The sequence below is a fragment of the Python bivittatus genome, unplaced genomic scaffold, assembly GCF_059951505.1.
Source record: "Python bivittatus isolate LINGU-HERP-01145 unplaced genomic scaffold, Pbiv_v1 ctg000160_np1212, whole genome shotgun sequence".
NCBI lineage: Eukaryota > Metazoa > Chordata > Lepidosauria > Squamata > Pythonidae > Python > Python bivittatus.
The window spans coordinates 11,647,908-11,668,009 of NW_028277076.1; the positions used below are offsets into that span (position 1 = coordinate 11,647,908).

Genomic DNA, 20,102 nt, shown 5'->3' on the forward strand with positions numbered 1-20,102 from the left:
GGCAATGATACACCCCAAGTTCAGCAGGGCCTCGAGGCTCGCCTCTGTACCCGATCTCACCCCCCTGAGGTGGACCTTCACCTGCATGGGTGGGCAGTCACCGCTTACCAGTGGGTCCTCATGTCACAATGCCTCTGCCCGCACTGGGATGTGTTTCAGTGTAGGCGACCATTGTTTCCCACCGGCTTGGTCTCTTCCTCTGAAGACCCGGACTCTGAAACAGACCAGCCGGTCCCACCATGCTCTGCTCCACTGGCCACTGTCCCCTTTCAGGGCTGGTTGGGGGGTTGGGTCCCTACCAGTTTCTGACCTCCGTCCTTTACGTGGCTCATCGGGCCGTCCTGTTCCGAGGGGCACTGCATCGCCCGGTGTCCCTTCCCCCCACACTGGTAACAGAGTCCTGCCTTCCACCGGGCTTCTCTATTGCTGGGACCCCACCGTTGGCTCCCGCTCCTCCCCTCCAGGGTTGCCTCATCCTGGTTGAGTTTAGCTGGCTTCTGGTCTTCTGCTTAATTCAGTCCCAGGTGGCCTCCACCGTCCCCGCCAGCCAGATCCATTTTTTCAGCGTCCCCGGGTCATCCCTGCCGAGTGCTCTCTCAAGGATTTCCGGGTGGAGCCCATTCTGGAAGTAGTCTACTTTCAGGGACTCTGGCCAGTTGGTGAGCTTTTCTGCGAGACACCTGAACTCCAGGACATACTTGGACACCGTCCAGTCCCCCTGGCGCAGTCGGCAGATTTCGTCCCAGGCTCGCCTGGTGCTCAATGTGTCTTCAAATCGGTCTCTGCATGCCTACATGAACTTGGGGAAGTCTTCAAGTTCTGCCGTGTTGGCATAGTACAGGTGGATGACCCATCCGGCCTCCCGCCCCTCCAACAGATTGGCCACATAGGCGACCCATTCCCGGTTGGTGCTGAACAGGTGCCCACTGCGGTCCATGAAGTTCCTCACCTGCGTGAGGAAACAGGGCAGTTGCTCGGAGTTCCCCGACAATCAGCTCTTCAGGTTCCTGAACCTGAGTGCCTCTACCGCCCGTCGGTCGTCCGCTGCACCTCCCATGGGTCTAGCCATCGCCACTAGCCTGGGTATGGGCTCCGCGCTGACACCTGCTCCTCCGCTGACTCCTGGGACCTCCCCAGCCAGGGCTCTGGGTCTGCAAAGCAGTGTCTGCAGCATCCCCTGCATGGCCGCCAACTGCCATCGGAAATCGCCTTCCATCCGGGATATCTGGTCCTCCAGCTCCCGGCTCCAGGATCCTGAGCCTCGATGCGTCGTGACTCCGCATCCCAACAGGCCCCCGGGTCCCAATCTACACTGACGGACTACCTTGTGTCTCGAGGTGTGGGCATGGGGGCCTCTCTCTTCCTCTCCCTTCGGACTGTCTCCTCCACCACCAGGGTCTTGGATCTGGATTCCTCGCCACCTCGCAAACTCACCCCTTAAGAATCTGAAGATCAAAAGCTGACCCTAGTATTAAAGTGTCCATGGAAGGAGAAAACCTTGCTTCAGTATAACCCAAGCCTAGGGTTGGTGGTAGTTCTGGGTTTCAGGCAAAGCAAAACCCCGGCAGCACAAGGCAGGCGAGGCACGTGAAACGTCTCCTCTTTCCCTGCCACAGGTCCCAGACCGGTCTATTCTGGTGAGGTTTTGAAGATAGGAACCTCACGTGAATTGAGGCTATTGACTCTGAAGAGTCCAATATGATTGTGGCTGTATGTACAGTTAGCAGTCTAGCTGCTGCTGAAGATTTTGGATGCTTTGTGAGGTAGCAAAGCTGAGATGTAACTGAGACCTGAATAAATTTTGCTTTGATTGGACAGAGCTCGCGTCTTTGGATGTATAATGCAATCAGAGATCTGTATCACTTCTATTTCAACTTAATTTCCTGTCTGGGGTATTATTGTATGCCTCAAAAGTCCTGAGAGGTGGTATATGAGACCCAGGTTAGGTCAACTTCTACTCATGTTTAATTGGTCAAGCAGAGATATTCCCAGCTAAATTTTGTGCATGTGCTGGACTGTGTTTCTTTGTGGCGACAATAACCTCTGGCAGAGAGGTGGCGAGGAAGAGAAGAGGTTGATATGAGATCTGGTGGATTAGGGACAAAGTGTGATTAGACAAGGATACTCATGGCTGCCTGGCAGGACCTAAGATGGGTGTGAAGTCCTAGCAAATGCGATGCATGGAGCCAGGAAGGGTCTGGCAGATGAAATGACAGAAGCACTCTTCCAGTATCGCTGCTCTGCCCTCTACATACAGGTCACTTTGTAAAGCAAGGTTCATGGAGGTGGGGGTGGAATAATCCACCACTTTCTGTTTTGTAAGTATCCCTGGAATTTTAACGGGTGACTGCTCGCTCTCTCTCTCTCTCTCGTCTTTGGGGCACATGAAAATAATTAAAGGGAAAGAAAGGAATCAGGTTCCCTGTAATGAAACTGAAATGTCAGCTTGGTGGGAGCAGAAGAAAATCTGGCTACTTTCCCCATCTTTTCAGCAGCACATCAAGAAGCTGAACATATCATGTAGATGTATGTCTTATACAGAAGCTATTTTAAATACTTGACAGGCTCTCCATGTGATTTTGGATTGTTATTGATCTGGGGTTACAGGCTCTGAATGTTCTAGAACACGAGCGCACACACACGAGTCCCCCATCTGCTGGACACGAAAAGAGAAATGGGGATCTGCCCTCGTAGTGTGATCATTTTACTATTTGTATTAGGAATACAAAAGAACTGTTGAAATGCATCCTTCTTAAAGAACATATGGCAGTTGGTCTTCATCTTTCATGTCATGATTTGGATGCTGGTAAGAGATCCGCCGTCGCCATTGAGCACAGGGAAATGGTCCAAAGGTGGGTCGTCCCTTGGCCCCAGCCACCATTCTCCCAGCTGCCCCCAAGAGGGACCGCCAAGCGCCCATCTGGCCACACCACCTTCCCCAGTGGCGAAGCAGCCATGCCATTCACAGGCCTCCTTTGTTGTTTTCCTGGTTTCTGCGACTGAGTGTGAGCACCTGCCTTTCTTCTAACAAGCATCCTGTATCTTTGTCAATAATCTCCTCCTTACCATTCCCGCCCTCGATAGGATGCTGGGGAGGAATTTGGTCACCTCTGGGGAGGGAAGACCTGCTCCTCTCCACATCTAAAACCCAAAGGGAGGAAACCCAGTATGCTGCAGTAAAAGAGGCTCCCTCGTCTTTAGCTCAGAGTGAGTTGTTGAGAGTATCCATATTTTATGGATCAGGGAAGTTGTGCCTCTGTTGGAGAACTGACAGAGTTCCCTACTTAGCTTCTGTTCTCTCTCTGCCAACTGTGGAAATAAAATTAAGCCCAGATAATTCAGGAAGGTGATGGAATTTCTTTGGGGATGTCCTCACTCCCTCTACCAAAGCATCAACTGGACAAAGTTTGCCCAACATTTTGATTAGCAGTTGTGTTTTCCAGCCAGCTGGAACTGCAGAGGCCTGTGGAGGATTTTGTCCAGAGCTTCATCATAATCTGCACAGATTTTAAAAGGTTCTATTTTGGGGAGAGTGGTGGGAAATGATGGGACACCCCTCCCCAAAAAATGTGGGCAAGGAAATCAGATTTATCATTGTGTCTGCCAGAAATTTCAACAATAACTTTGAAACTAGAGCTCTAGATTGCACCATTGATAAATGTGGTGCTGAATGTTCCCCCAGTTTCAGCTTCTTAGTTGGACAACAGGATGAAGTTGGGGATAAAAAATAGTTGTAGTATCTAATCTTGCCTCACTCAGATCATCTGCAAGGGACATATAGATCACTGCTCTTGCCAATTGGACTGTGGTCTCAGACATTGCTTCAAATCTTCTGAGAATTTCCACTTTTTGTTTGCTTGGCAGCATTTTAAAAGAGTCCTTTGGTTGACCTTCTTGCTGTGAATTATTAATCAAAGGCTCATCTGTGGGCTCATTAGTACATTTCTCTGCTTTTGTTCTTCAGGGTCGCTTTATCAATTGCTCTGGGGAGAGTTGCATTGTTTGTTTTCTGGAGTGGTAAGGCAGCTATGAAAGGCTTCACACCAGGGTCTTGAACAACATGGCTTCGGCAGAGTTGAAAAGAGGCCAAGAGCTGTTTTCATTTTAAGAAGAAGGTTGCTTGCACAGCTAAAATTTAACAGAATCCAATGCCTGTCCCTTTCCCTGCAAAGCCATTTTGCACTGTCATGGTCAACCTGAGCTCCTGTGATGCCCATAATGAAAAGCATTATTAGGTTTGGTCACAAAACCTGGGCCTTCCCAGAGCTTTGAGTCTCAGATTTGATCTGGAAATCCATGGACTTGATGGTTCCTAATTTGGGAGGCTTTCTGTTGTTGGTGGAAAGGTCCTCCCCAATCAGCTTGATGGCCAAGAGATTCTGGGAGAAATAAACCCTACCCAATTTCTCAGGAGTGGTAAATAGTTCTTGAGAAGGTAGTCATAGTTTTAGCTATTAATTGGTCCTGGCTTGTTATCAAGTTGGCATAGTTTGCTCTAACAGAAGGTTGTTCAGAAATAGATTATTTATATATATATATATTTATTTATTTATTAAATGTTTAAGACTGTCCATCTCAACAGCAGCTTCATTTAAAAACAAAGCTATAATACGTTAAACCAGAAAAAAAAAAAGATAACCAATTATAATAAGGGGAACACATGCATACTATTAACCTAATCTACATTGTTCAATCCAGGGCTACCCCAGGGTTTGGGGGAAAGGTCAGGTCTTCAAGGCCATTTAAAGATAGCAGGGTTGGAGCTGTTTGAACCTGTTCTGCAGAGGGCAGGTGTTCCAAAAGAGAAGGCCTGCTTCTTAGGCCCCATCAGATGATATTGCTGAAGAGATGGGATGCAGAGCAGGCCCACTCCATTGGATTTTATGGGATGGACAGAAACAATGGGAGAAAGGTGGTCCTTCAGATCACCAGGCCCCATGAAGGATTTTATAGATGCTAGTGATAACTAGCATCTTGAATTGTATCTGGAAACTCACTGGTAACCACTGTAGCTCATGTAGCAGGGTTGATACATGGGTGTACTGAAGCATACCCACGACTGTTTATGCCACTGCATTCTGGACCAGTTGTAGCTTCCAAGTGGTTTTCCAAGGCAGCACCATGTAGAGTGCATGCAATAGTCCACTTGTAAGGTGACTGTGAGAAGGGACTGCTGCTCCAGGAAAGGGCACAGTTGATGCACCAGATGGATCTGTACAAAGGTCTTTCTGGCCATCTGCTCTTTAAACAGGAGCTGAGTCTAGGAAGACCCCCAGTTGTGCACCAATGCTATGCCATTCAGAACTAAAGATGGAAAATCCCTGACACTGGAAAAACCGTGGACACATAACCACTCAGTGTTGTCAGGGTTAAGCTTAAGCCAGTTCCTCCCAATCCAGCCTCCCCAGCAGTCTCCAGGCACTGCAACAAGGCTTTGATAGTGTCACTTGGTCAACTAGGGATCAAGATATACAGTTGAGTATCATCTGCATATTGATGATACCTGACCCTATGGCAAGAGATGACTTATAGAATCATAGGGTTGGAAGGGACTTTGGAGGTCATCTAGTCCAACCCCCTGCCCAAGGCAGGAGTCCTTATACCATCATGGACAAATGGTTGTCCAATCTTTTCTTGAAAACCTCCAGTGATGGAGCACTCACAACTCTGGGAAGCAAGTTGTTCTGCTGTTTAATAGTTCTGTCAGGAAATTCCTCCTTATTTCCAGGCTGGATTTCTCTCTGATGAGCTTCCACACATTGCTTCTTGTCCTACACTCAGGTGCTATGGAGAATAAATCGACACCCCTGTGGTGGCCCTTCAAGTAGTAGAAGACGGCTATCATGTCTCCCCTCAGTCTTCTCTTGGTTAAGCTAAACATACCTAGTTCCTTTAGCCACTCTTCATAGGATTCAGGCCTCCAGCCCCCTTATCATCTTTGTTGCTCTCCTCTGCACTCTTTCTAGGGCCTCAGCATCTTTTTTGTGTTGTGGTGACAAGAACTGGATGTGGTATTCCAAATGTGGCCTCACCAGTGTGGTGTAGAGCAGTACTTCACTTCCCCTGATTGTGATACTATCTTTCTGTTGGCTTTTTTGGCATCTGCAGCACACTGCTGACTCAAACGGTGGTCTACCAGGACACCTAGATCCCTCTCATAGGCACTACTGTTGAGCCAGGTACTGCCTGTCCTGTACCTGTGCATCTGTTTTTTCCTACCTAAGTGCAGCACCCTACTTTTCTCTCCACTGAACTGCATCTTGTTGGATAGGGCCCAATGCTCAAGTCAGTCAAGATCCTTCTGAATCTATCTTTTTGTCAGGTCTACGATGTTCAAATCGCAATGAAGAAAAATCTCTTGAAACTCGTAATAAGTTTTTTAAAAATTCATTTATTGAGATGTACATGCAGCTTCAAAGCATTGCTGAAACTAAAAGCCCATGCTTTCCCACTCTACTTTTACCCTCTCGTTTACCCCTCCTTCCCCTCAGTCAGTACTGGGTTCTCATGTTGGCGCGACCTTATACATTCCTGGCTTTAGATAACAGTCCATCTGGGTTAACGGTCTCACCTTCCTTCCTCCCCCCTCCCCCCTACTAAACAAATGGCAGAAATGAAGCAAGCAACTAATGAGCTGATTGATTGATTGCTGGAGGTTCTGACATGCCGTCCCTCCAAAAGAAAGCCATGCTTCAAAGTTGGTTCCTGAAGACCTGTAATAAAACAGACAAAAACAACAACCAGGAATTTACACATGCATGCCACATCTTAATTGTGCTTTATGTTTACTTTGGTGTATCAGGATATCTTTTATAAAATTCTTTGATTAGTTTCGGATCATTCATATGTTTTCTAGCCACCCACTCAGAAAAGGACTTTGGGAAATGTTTCCATTGGACTAGAAATTGTATTTCCCCCTTATGTTTCCTAACATCTAATATTTCCTTTATCTCAAAATGTTGTTCACCTTCAACCATTATAGGTTCTGGGACTGATGGAGCCATGTGGCACTGTTTTGATTCTATATAAGGTTTTAACAAGTTACAATGAAACATAGGGTTGATTTTTCTTAATGATTTGGGTAGTTTGAGGCGAACAGTCACTGGGTTAATCACTGTTACAATTTCAAAAGGACTGAGGTATTTCGGCCCGAGTTTCTTTGATGGTTGCAGTGATTTCAAGTCCTGGGTCGAAAGAAATACTTTGTCACCAACTTTCCATTTCTTTTCAGGTGCCTTCTTTCAGTCTGCATATTTTTTGTAACTTTCTCTTGCCTTTTCCAATGCTTTTTCTATAATTGGCCATAAGTCTTTCATCTGCTTAACCCATTTGTCTGCCGATAGGACGCTGGTTTTTCCACATGGAAGTTCGGGAATTGGCACGAAGTCTTGACCCGTGGCTATTTTAAAAGGAGTAAATCCAATACTATCATGCACAGCATTATTGTAGGCTACTTCAGCAAATGACAACAGATCAACCCAATTATCTTGTTGATGATTTACAAAGCATCTCAAATATTGTTCTAAGCCTGCATTCTGCCATTCAGACACCCCGTCTGTCTGGGGATGATAACTTGAACTTAGCCCCTGTTTGGCTGTGATGAGTTTCATGAAAGTTCACCAGAATTTTGAGGTGAACTGAATTCCGCGGTCACTGATTATTTGATCAGGGACACCATGCAAACAGATATATATGTTGAATGAACATCTTTGCTAATTGGGTTGCTGACGGAATTGCCACGGACACTGTGAAATGGGTTCATTTTGAAAACAAGTCTGTGACCATCCAAATTACAGTCCACTTTTTGCTTTCGGGAAGATCTACAATAAAGTCCATAGCAATCTCTTTCCAGGGCTTGATGGGAGTCACTATGGGTTGCAACAAGCCCATTGGTTTCCCCCTGCGGTTCTTTGCCATAGCACAAATAGGGCAGCTGGCTACGTATTCAGCCATGTCTTTTCTGATCACCGACCACCAAAATTGTCTCTGGAGGAGATGCAGAGTTTTCACAAACCCAAAAAGTCCAGCTGTTTTGTTGTCATGGCCCCTTTCCAGTACTAATTTTCTGGCTTCTACTGGCACGTATAGTCTGTTTTCCATCCACCAAGCTCCCCTCCTTTCTGCCAGGGAATCCTTGTTTTGTAGGAACCACTCATCTGTTTGCAGATGCATGTTTAGCTCCTTTAACAGACCCTGCTCTGGCTCTTCTCCTTTACTGTGCCCCCGGTGACCGCTGCCATAGCATCCTGACACATTGGAATCATTGGCACCATGACCTCTCTCTGGCTGTTGTGTTGCGGCAGTTGAGAGAGGGTATCAGCTAGGAAATTCTTCTCCCCTGGAATGTATTTCAGGGTGAATTTAAATCGGCTGAAGAATTGCGCCCAGCGGACCTGCTTTGGAGACAACTTCCGTGGGGATTTCAGAGCGTCCAGATTTTTATGATCAGTCCAAACTTCAAAAGGTGTTTTGGCTCCCTCAAGGAGGTGCCTCCAATTCATTAATCCCCATTTTACAGCGAAGGCTTCCTTCTCCCATACTAACCATCTCCTCTCTGTTTCAGTAAATTTCCAGGAGATATAGGCACAAGGATGTAACACCCCATTGTCAGTTTTCTGTAATAGCTCTGCCCTAGTTGCCACATCAGAGGCATCTGCTTGGATTACAAATGGTTTATCTGGGTCTGGATGCCTTAGGATGGGTTCCGCCGTGAACAGCCTTTTTAGGTGCTCAAATACCTCTTGGCATTCTTCTGTCCAATCTAAGGGCACCCCTGGCTTTTGGGCTTTGGTTTTAACTTTCCTTTTAGTTTTTAGCAAGTCAGTGAGAGGCAGAGCAACTTGAGCAAAATTAGGAATAAATTGGTGGTAAAAGTTAGCAAATCCCAAGAAACTTTGCAGTTGGCGCCTTGTTCTTGGTGCTTCCCAGCCCACTATGTCATGGACTTTGCTTGGGTCCATCTCCACCCCTCGACTGGAAATCCGATACTTTAGGTAATCAATTTGTTCCTGGTGAAACTCACATTTTGAAAGTTTGGCATACAATTGCTCATCTAGCAATTTCTTAAGCACTTCCCTTACCAGTTTTACATGTTCATCCCAATTTTCAGTATATATCAGAATATCATCCAAGTACACCAACACACCTTTGTACAAATATTCATGTAACACCTTGTTTATCAGTTGCATGAAGACCCCCGGGGCCCCCGAGAGCCCAAACGGCATTACACACTATTGAAAGCAGCCTAGGGGGCAGTGGAACGCTGTCTTCCACTCGTCCCCCTCCTTGAGCCTCACTGTAAAGTAAGCATCTCACAAGTCCAACTTTGTAAAAATTTTCTCCTTTGCCAAATGAGCCAATAAGTCGTTCATTAGTGGGAGGGGATATTTGTTTTCTTTACAAATGGCATTCAATCCCCTATAATCAGTGTATAGTCTTAACGACCCATCCTTCTTCTCCTGGAATAGTACAGGTGCCACCAGAGGGGACTTAGCAGGTTCTGTAAAACAACTTTGTAAGTTTTTGTCAATGAACTCCCTAAGGGCCACCATTTCTTTTGGAGTCATAGAGTACATCTTTGGTGTGGGGTATTTTGGCCCCAACTTCAGCTCAATTGCACAGTCAGTAGTGTGATGAGGTGGCAGCTGATCCGGCTCAGTTTCACTAAAAATTTTGGCCAAATTCCTGTATTCCTCTGGGGTTGCTTTAGCACCACCCGAATCACCTTGGGTTAGGACTGGCACGCTGACTGCTGCTACCTCTGGCCCGGATGCTTTGCTGGCGTCCTCCCCTTTTCCAGTTCCGGTCCCATCTGGAAAAGTCATACTCTTGGTGCCCCAGTCTACTTGAGGTCTCCACAGTTCTAACCAAGACATTCCCAAGATCAATGGGTGACCCACAATGGGTGCGACTAAGCACTTTAAAGTCTCTCGATGAGAGCCAATCCTCAACTCAAAAGCCTTTGTGTAATATTCCATGGGTCCCCCTCCTGCAGGCGATCCATCCAACTGTCTGAAAGCAATAGGGGTTTTTAGTCTCCGCACCCGCAGTCTCAGCCCATTCACCAGGACGGGGTTAATCAAACACCGGGTGCACCCAGAGTCTATTAAAGCTGTCAACTCCACCTTACGAGTAGTCCTCAGAGCTCTTATTTTCACCCCAGCCGTCATGGGACTCACCCGAATGTCCTTGTCATCTGAGTCTGACTTTGACTCCTCACACCTCAGGTCCTCTGCCTGCTTTCGGGCATGCCTTAAAGCAGGCGGCTGGAGTTTTCTGCCGGCTGCTCATCTTCCTGTTCACTTTCGAACATCAGCTGGATTGGGAACTGTTCCTCCTCTCCTGCTGCAGCAGTTCCTTTCTTCTCTGGTTTTGCCAGCTTTGTCAATTTGCTGGTCTGCTTAGGTTTCATGGCCAGCTTCTGGGCTGACTTTTTCAGGCAGGCAGATGCAAAGAGCCCCTCTTCTCCACAGTTGAAGCAGGGCTTTCCCACTGGCCGGGCCCCTACTCCAGTCCCCATGGCTTTCCCACTTCCCTTCTGGGTTGGCTGGCAGGAAGCAGTCGCTGCCTCCAGGTGGGTAGCTACCCCTGATCCTCGAACGGCTAGCCATTGAGACTCCATCACTGAGACGTGGGCTATCCATCCTTGCAGTGTTGTTGGGCATCCTCTCACCAACACCGTCTCCCATAGCTTGGGATTCAGCCCCTTCTGGAATTGCCTCACTTTGAAGGACTCCGGCCAATCATGGAGTTTAGCTGGGAGTTGTCTAAACCCTAAGGCATATTCAGTCACAGACCGGGTACCTTGCTTGAGCTCCGTGATAGCCTCTTGTGCCTGGGTACGAGCAGGGTTCCTTGAACCGCTCCCACAACACGGTCATAAACCCATTGAAATCTTCCAGCTCTGGTGCATCGGCTTCTTGCAGGTCAATTACCTATTCAGCCGTTCAACCCACCAAATAGCAGAACATGTACGTTACTCTCCAGGCATCACTCGAGAAGAGATGTCTGTGGCTTCCCATACAAATCCTGACTTGGTTCAGGAAACTGGCCAGCTGGTTTGGGTCTCCCCCATATGGCTTGTCGAGGCCCCATTGTTTCAACAGGTCATCTTCCCCTTTGGCCGGGTGACCCCAAGCCAATGGTCGATCACCTGTCCCCCAAGCCAGGGCCCCTAGGGTTCGGAGTCTCTCTCTCTCCCATCACCATGCTGACTCCTGGCCGTTGGTTGCTACCCCAAGTCCGGTCTGGTGGGTGGCCGACCTTGCCCCCCTGTTGTTAGGAGCCTCCCTAGCATGGCTGTCAAGGGCTTCAGTTCCTCCCTCATCACTCGCATCTCGCCACGGAGCACATACACCTCTCCCTCCAAAGCCTGGACCCGTTATTCTTGCCCCTACGGCTCGGTGGTCACATCCCCAATGGCCACAGACCATCTGGGTCAGTCTGGCTTCAGTGGTGGCAGTTCTTCGGTTGCCTCCCAAAATTCCAGCGGCCTTTGAGGTTCCCATATTTGGCCACACCGACACTCCATCCTTTTCATCACTACCTGGGCTTCTATCTATTGGGACGGGATCAGAATCTCCTCAATCTCTAGAGGAAGTGATGGCTCTTTTGTGATCCCGCCTGCAGCTCCCGCTTTGGTTTCCGTAGATTTGCCCTCCAGAATCTCCTCCAGGATTCCCTTCTCCTCCTTGGGCATGGTGATTCATGGGATTTTCCTCAGTAAGTCGTCTCCTCAGGAAAAATCTGATTGAAGGAGTTTCAGCAAAATGTCAGGTCTACGATGTTCAAATCCCAACGAAGAAAAATCTCTTGAAACTTATAATAAGTTCAAAAAGAAGTTCATTTATTAAGATGTACATGCAGCTTCAAAGCATTGCTGAAACTAAAAGCCCATGCTTTCCCACTCTACTTTTACCCTCTCATTTACCCCTCCTTCCCCTCAGCCAGTACTGGGTTCTCATGTTGGTACGACCTTGTACACTCCTGGCTTTAGATAACAGTCCATCTGAGTTAACGGTCTTACCTTCCTTGCTCCCCCCTCCCCCCTACTAAACAAATGGCAGAAACGAAGAAAGCAACTAATGAGCTGATAGATTGATTGCTGGAGGTTCTGACACTTTTGAAGTGTTAGCAATTTCCCCCAGCTTTGTGTCATCTGCAAATTTGATGAGTGCCCCTTCAATCCCCTCATCTAGGTCATTTATGAAGATGTGGAAGAGCACTGGGCCCAAGACAGAACCTGGAGGTACCCCACTGCATACTTCCCTCCATGTAGGTGCAGTTCCTTTAAGGACCACACACTGAGTGCCGTTGGTCAGCCAACTGCAAATCCATCTGGTAGTGGTACTGTCTATCCCACATTGTTCTATCTTGCCAAGAAGTAGGCTATGGCCTACTTTATCAAGTGCCTTACTAAAAACTAAGTATACTATATCCACAGCATTTCCTTGGCCCACTAATTTAGTCACTTTATCAAAGAAGACAATAAGATTTGTTTGGCATGACCTGTTCTTAACAAATCCATTCTGGCTTCTAGTAATCACCTTGTTCATTTCTAGGTGCTCAGAAACCCGCTGCTTGATTACCTTTTCCAGGATTTTCCCAGGTATTGATGTCAAGCTGATTGGTCTGTAATTTCCTGGATCCACTTTTTCTTCCTTTTTTTTTAAAGATTGGAACCACATCAGCTCTTTTCCAGTCCTCTGGCAGTTTCCCCCATGCTCCAGGAGCTCTCAAAGATTTCATTCAGTGGTTCTGAGATCACATCTGCCAGCTCCTTCAGTACCCTGGGGTGTAAACCATCCGGTGCAGGAGACTTGAACTCGTTCAGAGCAGCTAGGTGTTCTCTAACCAGTTCCTTACCTATTTTGACTTGCATTCCTCTTCTGTCTCCCACAGTGCTGATTCTGACAGATTGGACTATTTTTTCCTTTTGCATAAAGACAGATGCAAAAAAGGAATTAAGCCGTTCCCCCTTTTCCCTGTCACCTTCTTGCCATCTTCTCCCACTAGTGGACCAACCATTTCCTTGACTTTCCTTTGTTATTTTTGTCATTTGTTGCAAGTCTTAGCTCATTCTGAGCCTTAGTCTTCCTGACTCTGTCCTTGCAGATTTGGGCTATTTGCTGGTATTTGGCTCTAGTTACAAGCCCCTCTTTCCATTTTTTATACTTGTCCTTTGTATCCCTCAGCTTGTCAGAGAGGGATACAAAGGGATTGTTCTCGTCAAGTGTCTCTTGTTTTTCTTTCTCTGGTATTGTTTTTGTTTGGGTCTTTATTATCTCGTTTTTCAGAGTTTCCCAAACATCCTGAACCATTTTTCCCTCAAGGATTTCCATCTGTGGGATCCTTCCTATTCTTTCTCTTTTTGTTGGTCTCTTAAAATCTAGAACATTAGTCTGACTCTGTTCAGTTGCCCTTGCCTAAATCCTACCGTGACATGGTTACTCTTTCCCAAAGTTCCTACAACTTCCCCTCCCTCAACCACTTCATCTCTATTAGTAAGTATCCAGTCCAGCATAACTGACCTTCTAGTTCCCTCCTCCACCTTTTGGATGACTTCACTTAGCAGCTTCATCTTAAGAGAATGAAAAAGTTGAACTCTGTGGCACCCTGCAGGTTAGAGGCTTTGGATTTGAATCTCCCCTCCCATCACCCTTGACTGGAGCCGGCCATGAAGGAAGGAGATCTCCCATAACACTGAGCCCCTGAATCCCAATCCCCATAGGCTACCCCGACTAATGGCATTGATGGCCACTGAGAGATGAAGGAGAACCATGATGGATATACTGCCCGCTCCCTATTCTGGCTCTGCCAGACGATATCAGAAAGGGTATTCAGCGCCATCTCCATACTAGGGCTTCTTACTGGCTTGAACCCTAACTGAAATGGGTAGATGTAGCAGCCAGCAGATGGAAATTCATTTTCCTATAGAGACAAACAGGCATCCTCTTTACTTAGCTCCTTTGGCAATCGTTTCCATCTCATCTGTGCTGCAATACGTGCCTGGTGTATATTTCCTAGGTGTCCTCCAGTTCCATCATAACTTACATCATGATAGTTGCGTTGCAACCACCACAAGGTTCAGCCCAAACCCATCCTGGCAAACCCTTGTTATCATTTTGTGCTTGTTTACACAGTGATCAAAGGATGCTAGTAATGTGATGGAATATGAATAAGATCAGCATTAAAAGAGCAATTTTTGAAAACAGAATAACTGTTGAAAGGGTATTAAACTTAATTTCAGCCCTAAAGGATTTATCATGGGCAGCCAATTTCTGATGCAGCCTGGTTTGCTACCTGCTTTGTCCTTGTTGGAACTCGACCATTTCAGGCTGTTGCTGGATCCACCCCACCCTGCATGAAGTCCATTTCCTAAGCTTGTGTTGGAAAGGGCAGTGGACCGCACATATGATAGTATGTGGGACTGCCAACCTTTTCTGGTGTCTAGCACTTTTGCATAATCTGGCCAAATTCTTGCAAGATTTCACAGAGGTCCAGTGAGATTTCACATGAAGTTCCTGAAAGTTTACAAGATCTTCAGCGACAAGGTCGCTGAAATTTTGTAAGTGAACTTTTCCAATACTTGGCCAATCTGATGCAAGACCTCTTGTGAGATTGCTGAAATGAGATTTCCGTGATTTGGAGGAGCATGTCTTGGGTGCTAATTGAATGTGCTGATGCCTCCCTGTTGCAGCCCATGCCCTCCAAATCCCTCTGCCCTTTGCTGCCACCTTGTGCCAGCCCTGGCGGTTCCACCTGTCATGGTTTCTTTCTGTTTTGCTTTTCAGGGTGTTAATGGGGAAGAGGTCGGATGACAGCTGGGACTGTGGTCATCACCGGCGGAATATTAGCAACTGTCATATTACTGTGCATTATAGCTGTTCTCTGCTACTGCAGGCTTCAGGTATTTGGATTCACTTGCTTCTCGGGAACAACGTGGGATGATTACGAGGTGTTATATTATAAGCACGCTCTGTCTGTTTACCTTGGAATTTGGGGGAGACCTTTCCATTTGACCAGGATTTTGCATGATCAGAAACTAGACTAGGTTTGTGTAAGATAAACTCTTGTGGTCTTGTATGAGGTGCTGCTTTTAAAAATGTTCCGGTGAGCCAGATCGGCTGGGGGGTTCCTTTTATCCCTAAAACTATGCAGCATTCTGTGAAGAGAATGATATGCGTGTGTGTGGGACTGATGAATGCAGTTTCATAAAGGGTTACTACAACATAAGGTCTGATTCACCAGCTTGCTCTTTCCATGTGGAGCGGACTACCCGTGTGCTCTGCCAGATGAATGAAGGCTTCACTTGCCCAGCTGCCAGAAGGCCTTGCAAACTTGCCAAAAGCGAGACTCTGATGGTGGGAGTTGCTTTGGAGCACTTCTGGCAGCCTAAGGAATGTGAAAATCGGCATTTGCTGCTGCCACTCACAGCCAAACGACGACGACAGAAAAATCAAACCCTTTGTGTGCAGAACATCCTAACCCCAGTCCCTGTTCCTTCTTTAAAAAGTGTGCATAATCCGTGTGTGCGTGCAGTGTGTGTGTGTGTGTGTGAAGAGCTGCTGCTGGGCTCCATTTGTAAGGCAGGGTCATCTGTTCCGGTGGCATCTTGAGGTGCTGCTTTTAAAAATGCTCCAGTGTGCCAGATCGGTTGGGGGGCTCCTTTTATCCCTAAAACTATGCAGCCACAAAACCCTCACATGCTTCTCAGACCATTCAAAAAGAAAGTTCCTCAGGCCTGTGGATGTGAAGGATGAAGGACAATTCCAAGCGCTCGGCTGTGGAGGGCAGTCTGAACCAAGAGCAGTCAGAAACGGAAGGCAAACTGGTCAACAACGGTAGTGGTTCAAATTGCAAAATAGCTTTCCAGAATAATCTCAAGTTAAGGAGGCACCCTACTTACCCTCAAAGTGCTTGGTTGCATTACTTCTGCTGGAGTAGAACCAGAGGAGCAAGGTACTTTCCGTGAGAAAGACAAGTGAGTAAATGCTTAGAGGACCACTGGAGGAATTGACCTAGCACTTCACACTTCACACTTCTGAGAGAGGAGCTAGGGAAGGCAAAGCAGGGTGCTCAGGACAAAACTGAAGGCAACATCACATGACCCAAAGATACCTAAGCAATCCAGGTGACCAGACTTAGGAGAGATGTCAAAAAGATAAGTTTCCCAAGTAAACACTATTTGAGTGGCTCTCACCTTAGTGAAGTGACACGGAAGAGCTGTCCACTCCCTGAGAAGACCACAGAATGCTTTCAGCAGCTAATAGGAAATCTCGGAGAAGAAAATGGAATGAAGAAAGCTTTGTTACTCCCTTCGTACTGAAAACCAGTCTTTGGGTCTGGCAAAAGGGGCATTTGGTGCCCTTCTCAACAATGTCAATAGTTTTTACCAGCTCGTCAAGAAAGGAGGGGGAAAGAGGAAGAATAACAATCTGGCTCAGAAGAAAATGTGAAAGTCCTTTGAGGACAAAGATGTCATTGGGACTTTGTCTTTAGCAGCAAGAACTGTGTGCTGGTGGAGAATAGTCAGGCTACTAATAGAAGCGAATATGTGTAGCTCAGGGTTGAACTGTGGAGTCCTTGGGGTTCTCTGAGCTTGGTTGTTTTCTTGCAAACATTTCATTACCCAGCTAGGTAACATTCTAGCACTGAAGATGTTACCTAGCTGGGTAATGAAACGTTTGCAAGAAAATATGTTGATGAAGATTCTCAGTCATCCAGGTGGAATTATCTGGAGGCTGAGTCATGACAACTGGACTTCTTTTCTTTTGGTTTGATATGTTTCACTGCTTGTCCAAGCAGCTTCTTCACCCTAGCTTAGACTGAAGAAGCTGCTTGGACAAGCAGCGAAATGTATCAAACCAAAAGAAAAGAAGTCCAGTTGCCATGACTCAGCCTCCAGATGTTTGCAAGAAAACAACCAAGCTCAGAGAACTCCAAGGACTCCACTCAGGCCACTAGCACGAGGAGAATAGAATTCATCAGAAGACTGAAATGCGCAGAAGTGCCAAGTTGCTCTGTTATTTCCATGGAGCCTGGTGGCCTAAGCTGGAGGGGATGGAGGTTGTGGAAATGCCGGGTCTGTTGCAGCCTTGCCTTGGATGCTCCAGCTCTGACTCTCCTCCTCTAGAGTTCATGATGCTGCCTCGAGTATTTGGAATCCTGGACAGGGTTTTCACCAGCCTGTGGTACCCCCTTTGCTGCTGAGTATCTTATGGGCCCTTGGAGCATCCTCTGGCAATACCTTGGAACCCAGCAATAATAGCAAATACAACATGTGGAAATCATGCTGATACCCAAACCAGGACGATCTGTCCCACAGTGGGGACCTCCAGAGTTCATCTTCCAAAGCAAAACTCAGTCACGGGTGGATCCTCCAAAGCTCACTTCAGTGGTACTATGATGGAAGTGTTAGTGTCAGTCATGGTCCTCAAATAGAATCAGTGAGGCTTTTACGCACAGCTGCAGAAGCCAGAAGTGAGATGGCCCTCAGTCTGGGCTCTTTAACTGGGATTCTTGCATTGCAAGAGGTTGGACGTCAAGATTGTAGTGGCTTGATTGGCATCAAGGACCTTTTGTTGAATGCAGATGTTGAAATCTGGGATTGGAGCCAAATCGGGCCATATAAACCAATGTGATAATTTCTCCAGACACTCAGGCCACTGCATTTGGTGTTTCATTGCAAGTCAGCTTAGCAATCTTACAGCCTTCCATGAAATACTCTCTGAAGCATGGGCAAACTGCATGCGCTCATAGACTCCAAAGGGGGAAAAATAGCTGCAGGAGATTTGAAAGCATTCAGGAAGAGATACAGAAAGCATATTTTTAGCACTAAGGAAAGACAATGAATGTGCTGTGAGGAATGCAGAAATTTGCTGAGTGGGGAGTATAAGCCTGCATGGAAATCCAAAAATCTGAGCGTAGAAGAGCTGTGTACCATACAGAAAAGATAAAAAACACAGCAAAAAACATTCCAAGGGGAATTCTAGGGGTCCATTGTCAAGTCCACGATGCCCAACTCTCAGTTCTGAAGCATTCTCACGCAACCAGTCTTGGTTCAGACAAATACTTCTTTATTAAGGTGTACATGTAGCTTGTAAACAGAACATTGCTAAAACTAACGCCTTGGGTAAACCTCCCTCTATTTATGCCCCCTCCCCTTATTGCCTGGCGTTGTGACTCCTCTTCACCTGTTGTTGACCTCTCTCCTTCCTCCCCGAGCTTCTTCCTGGTTCTTTGGGCCCCAGCTGCCTGGCCGGAAATCAAGCCAGTCTAAATTGCCCACATATGGTTAAGCTGCTTCCTAACTCCCATTACAACCATTAACAGCCACACACACCCCCTTAGTTACAAGTGGCAGAAACAAATCAATCCAACTCCCAACGAATGCAATACAATGGAAAACAACAACAGTTGGGTGATGCAGGTTCTGACATCCATATTGTTAAGGCAGAGAATTCCTCATTTGCTCATTCATTTTTCATCCTCGGTCCTCAAAAGCTATGTTAGGGTACTAGTCCACGATGAGTAGTAGCCTACAGAAAATCGGCCAAGGTTGTGTTAAATGGCAATAAAACACCCAGAACAATCTGGGACTGCTAAATTAAATCATAGGTGTATCCAAAACAAAGTAGCATTCCCCACAAAATCTGATGGCGTTTGTGTAGCGCTTGCAGTTATTTATGTACAAATATATAAATTAAGCAGGTTGAAATCCTTAGCATTAGAAAACCCAACATCTGGATTGGGGAGGGGGGAAACACCAGCAACATCCCCTGTGTGCAAAGGGCAGCCTAGTCCGGTGGGTTGTGCGGGTCCCTCCCCAGGAACCATACAGAGTATTGGTCTCCCACCGGCCCCTCCGCCTTGTCTCATGACAGGAAGAAGTCATCGCATGGGTTCTCCTAACCAGGGCTCCCAGATTTGGGCTGCAGCAGTCTGGATGACCCTCAGAGGCAGCATCACAGTCCCACTGAGGGCTATCACCTAACTCTCCAGGCCAGCCAGAGCACCTGGGGAATAGGAGGCTGAAGCGGATCCCAGGCGGGCGGGTGGGCAGGACATGTGCTGGCCACAGCCACCGCAGGGAGCCACAAGTCAGCAGTGCTGGAGCACCAGGGAGCCCTGTTCTTGGCCCCCCGAGCCTTTAGGGTTTTGCAGGAGACCTAGAGTCTCCCAGCAGGCAGAACATAATTCTGAGAGGTTGACCTGTTGGGTTGAAATGACGGCAACAAGATGAAACTCAATAGAGAAAATGACTAAACGCAATTAGATGGAGAACTGGGTTAGTTAACAATAAGTACTGAAAGAATATGGTTAGTTGACAGCATAATCCCATGAAGAATTCTTAAAAACTCATGGTGGAATGACTGAATTAACCTGTTTTGTGGATTTGCAAAATAACCAAAACATAAAATGTTTGTGCACCAAATAACAGCTCCTCACAAAATTTAAACTACAATGTATTGTATAAATACAGCCATTATTTTATGGTTGTCATTATTATGGTCTTTCTCCTAGTTAAGAATACCTAAGGCTGCAGTTTTGGTTGATTACAACTTGATCATAGAATCTAAGGGTTGACGGGATCCAACTTCTTTGCCCAGTGCAAGAATTCACTACTATATCAACTCCTCCAGCAAAGGAGAGTCCACCACCTCCAAAGCATCTGTTTGTCATTGGCCTGATAAGTTTTTGTCACGAAAAGGCCGTTCCCAAAACTCATGGACCCCAGCGACCGTCCTCCCCTCCTACGGATCCATGGGGGGAACGAATGGCACAACCTCAGGTCCCTGGAAAGACTCTGCAGGGGGATCTTTCCTCCACTCCTCCTCGCTGCAAAGGACAAGGCCCAGGAAAAGGGAGGGGGAAATACTGGAGGTGAACAACAACAGGGCAAGGGGTGTAATTGTGTGCCCCATTGCTGCAGTGAGGGGCTCCTGGCCAGAACTGGGAAGGGCATCTGTGGGAGGCCCCTTGCGGTCCCGGTCTGAAGGGGGGTCAGCTGAATGCTGCGAGAAAGGGAGGGGCTTCTTGGAATGTAATATGACAAGAACTGGGAAAATGAAGAGAAAAAGGCTAAATTGCAGGGCAAGCAT

At 46.9% G+C, this 20,102-nt stretch overlaps 1 protein-coding gene across 1 annotated transcript in view; it reads left to right on the top strand.

Moving 5' to 3' along the window:
* FAM163B (family with sequence similarity 163 member B) overlaps positions 1 to 20,102 on the top strand; it is a 51,194-nt gene that overhangs the window by 29,145 nt on the left and 1,947 nt on the right. The window contains exon 2 of the mRNA XM_088147259.1: positions 14,793 to 14,908. Within this exon, the coding sequence (XP_088003385.1) occupies positions 14,816 to 14,908 (93 nt within the window). The 5' untranslated portion in view covers positions 14,793 to 14,815. The remainder of the gene's footprint in view (positions 1 to 14,792; positions 14,909 to 20,102) is intronic.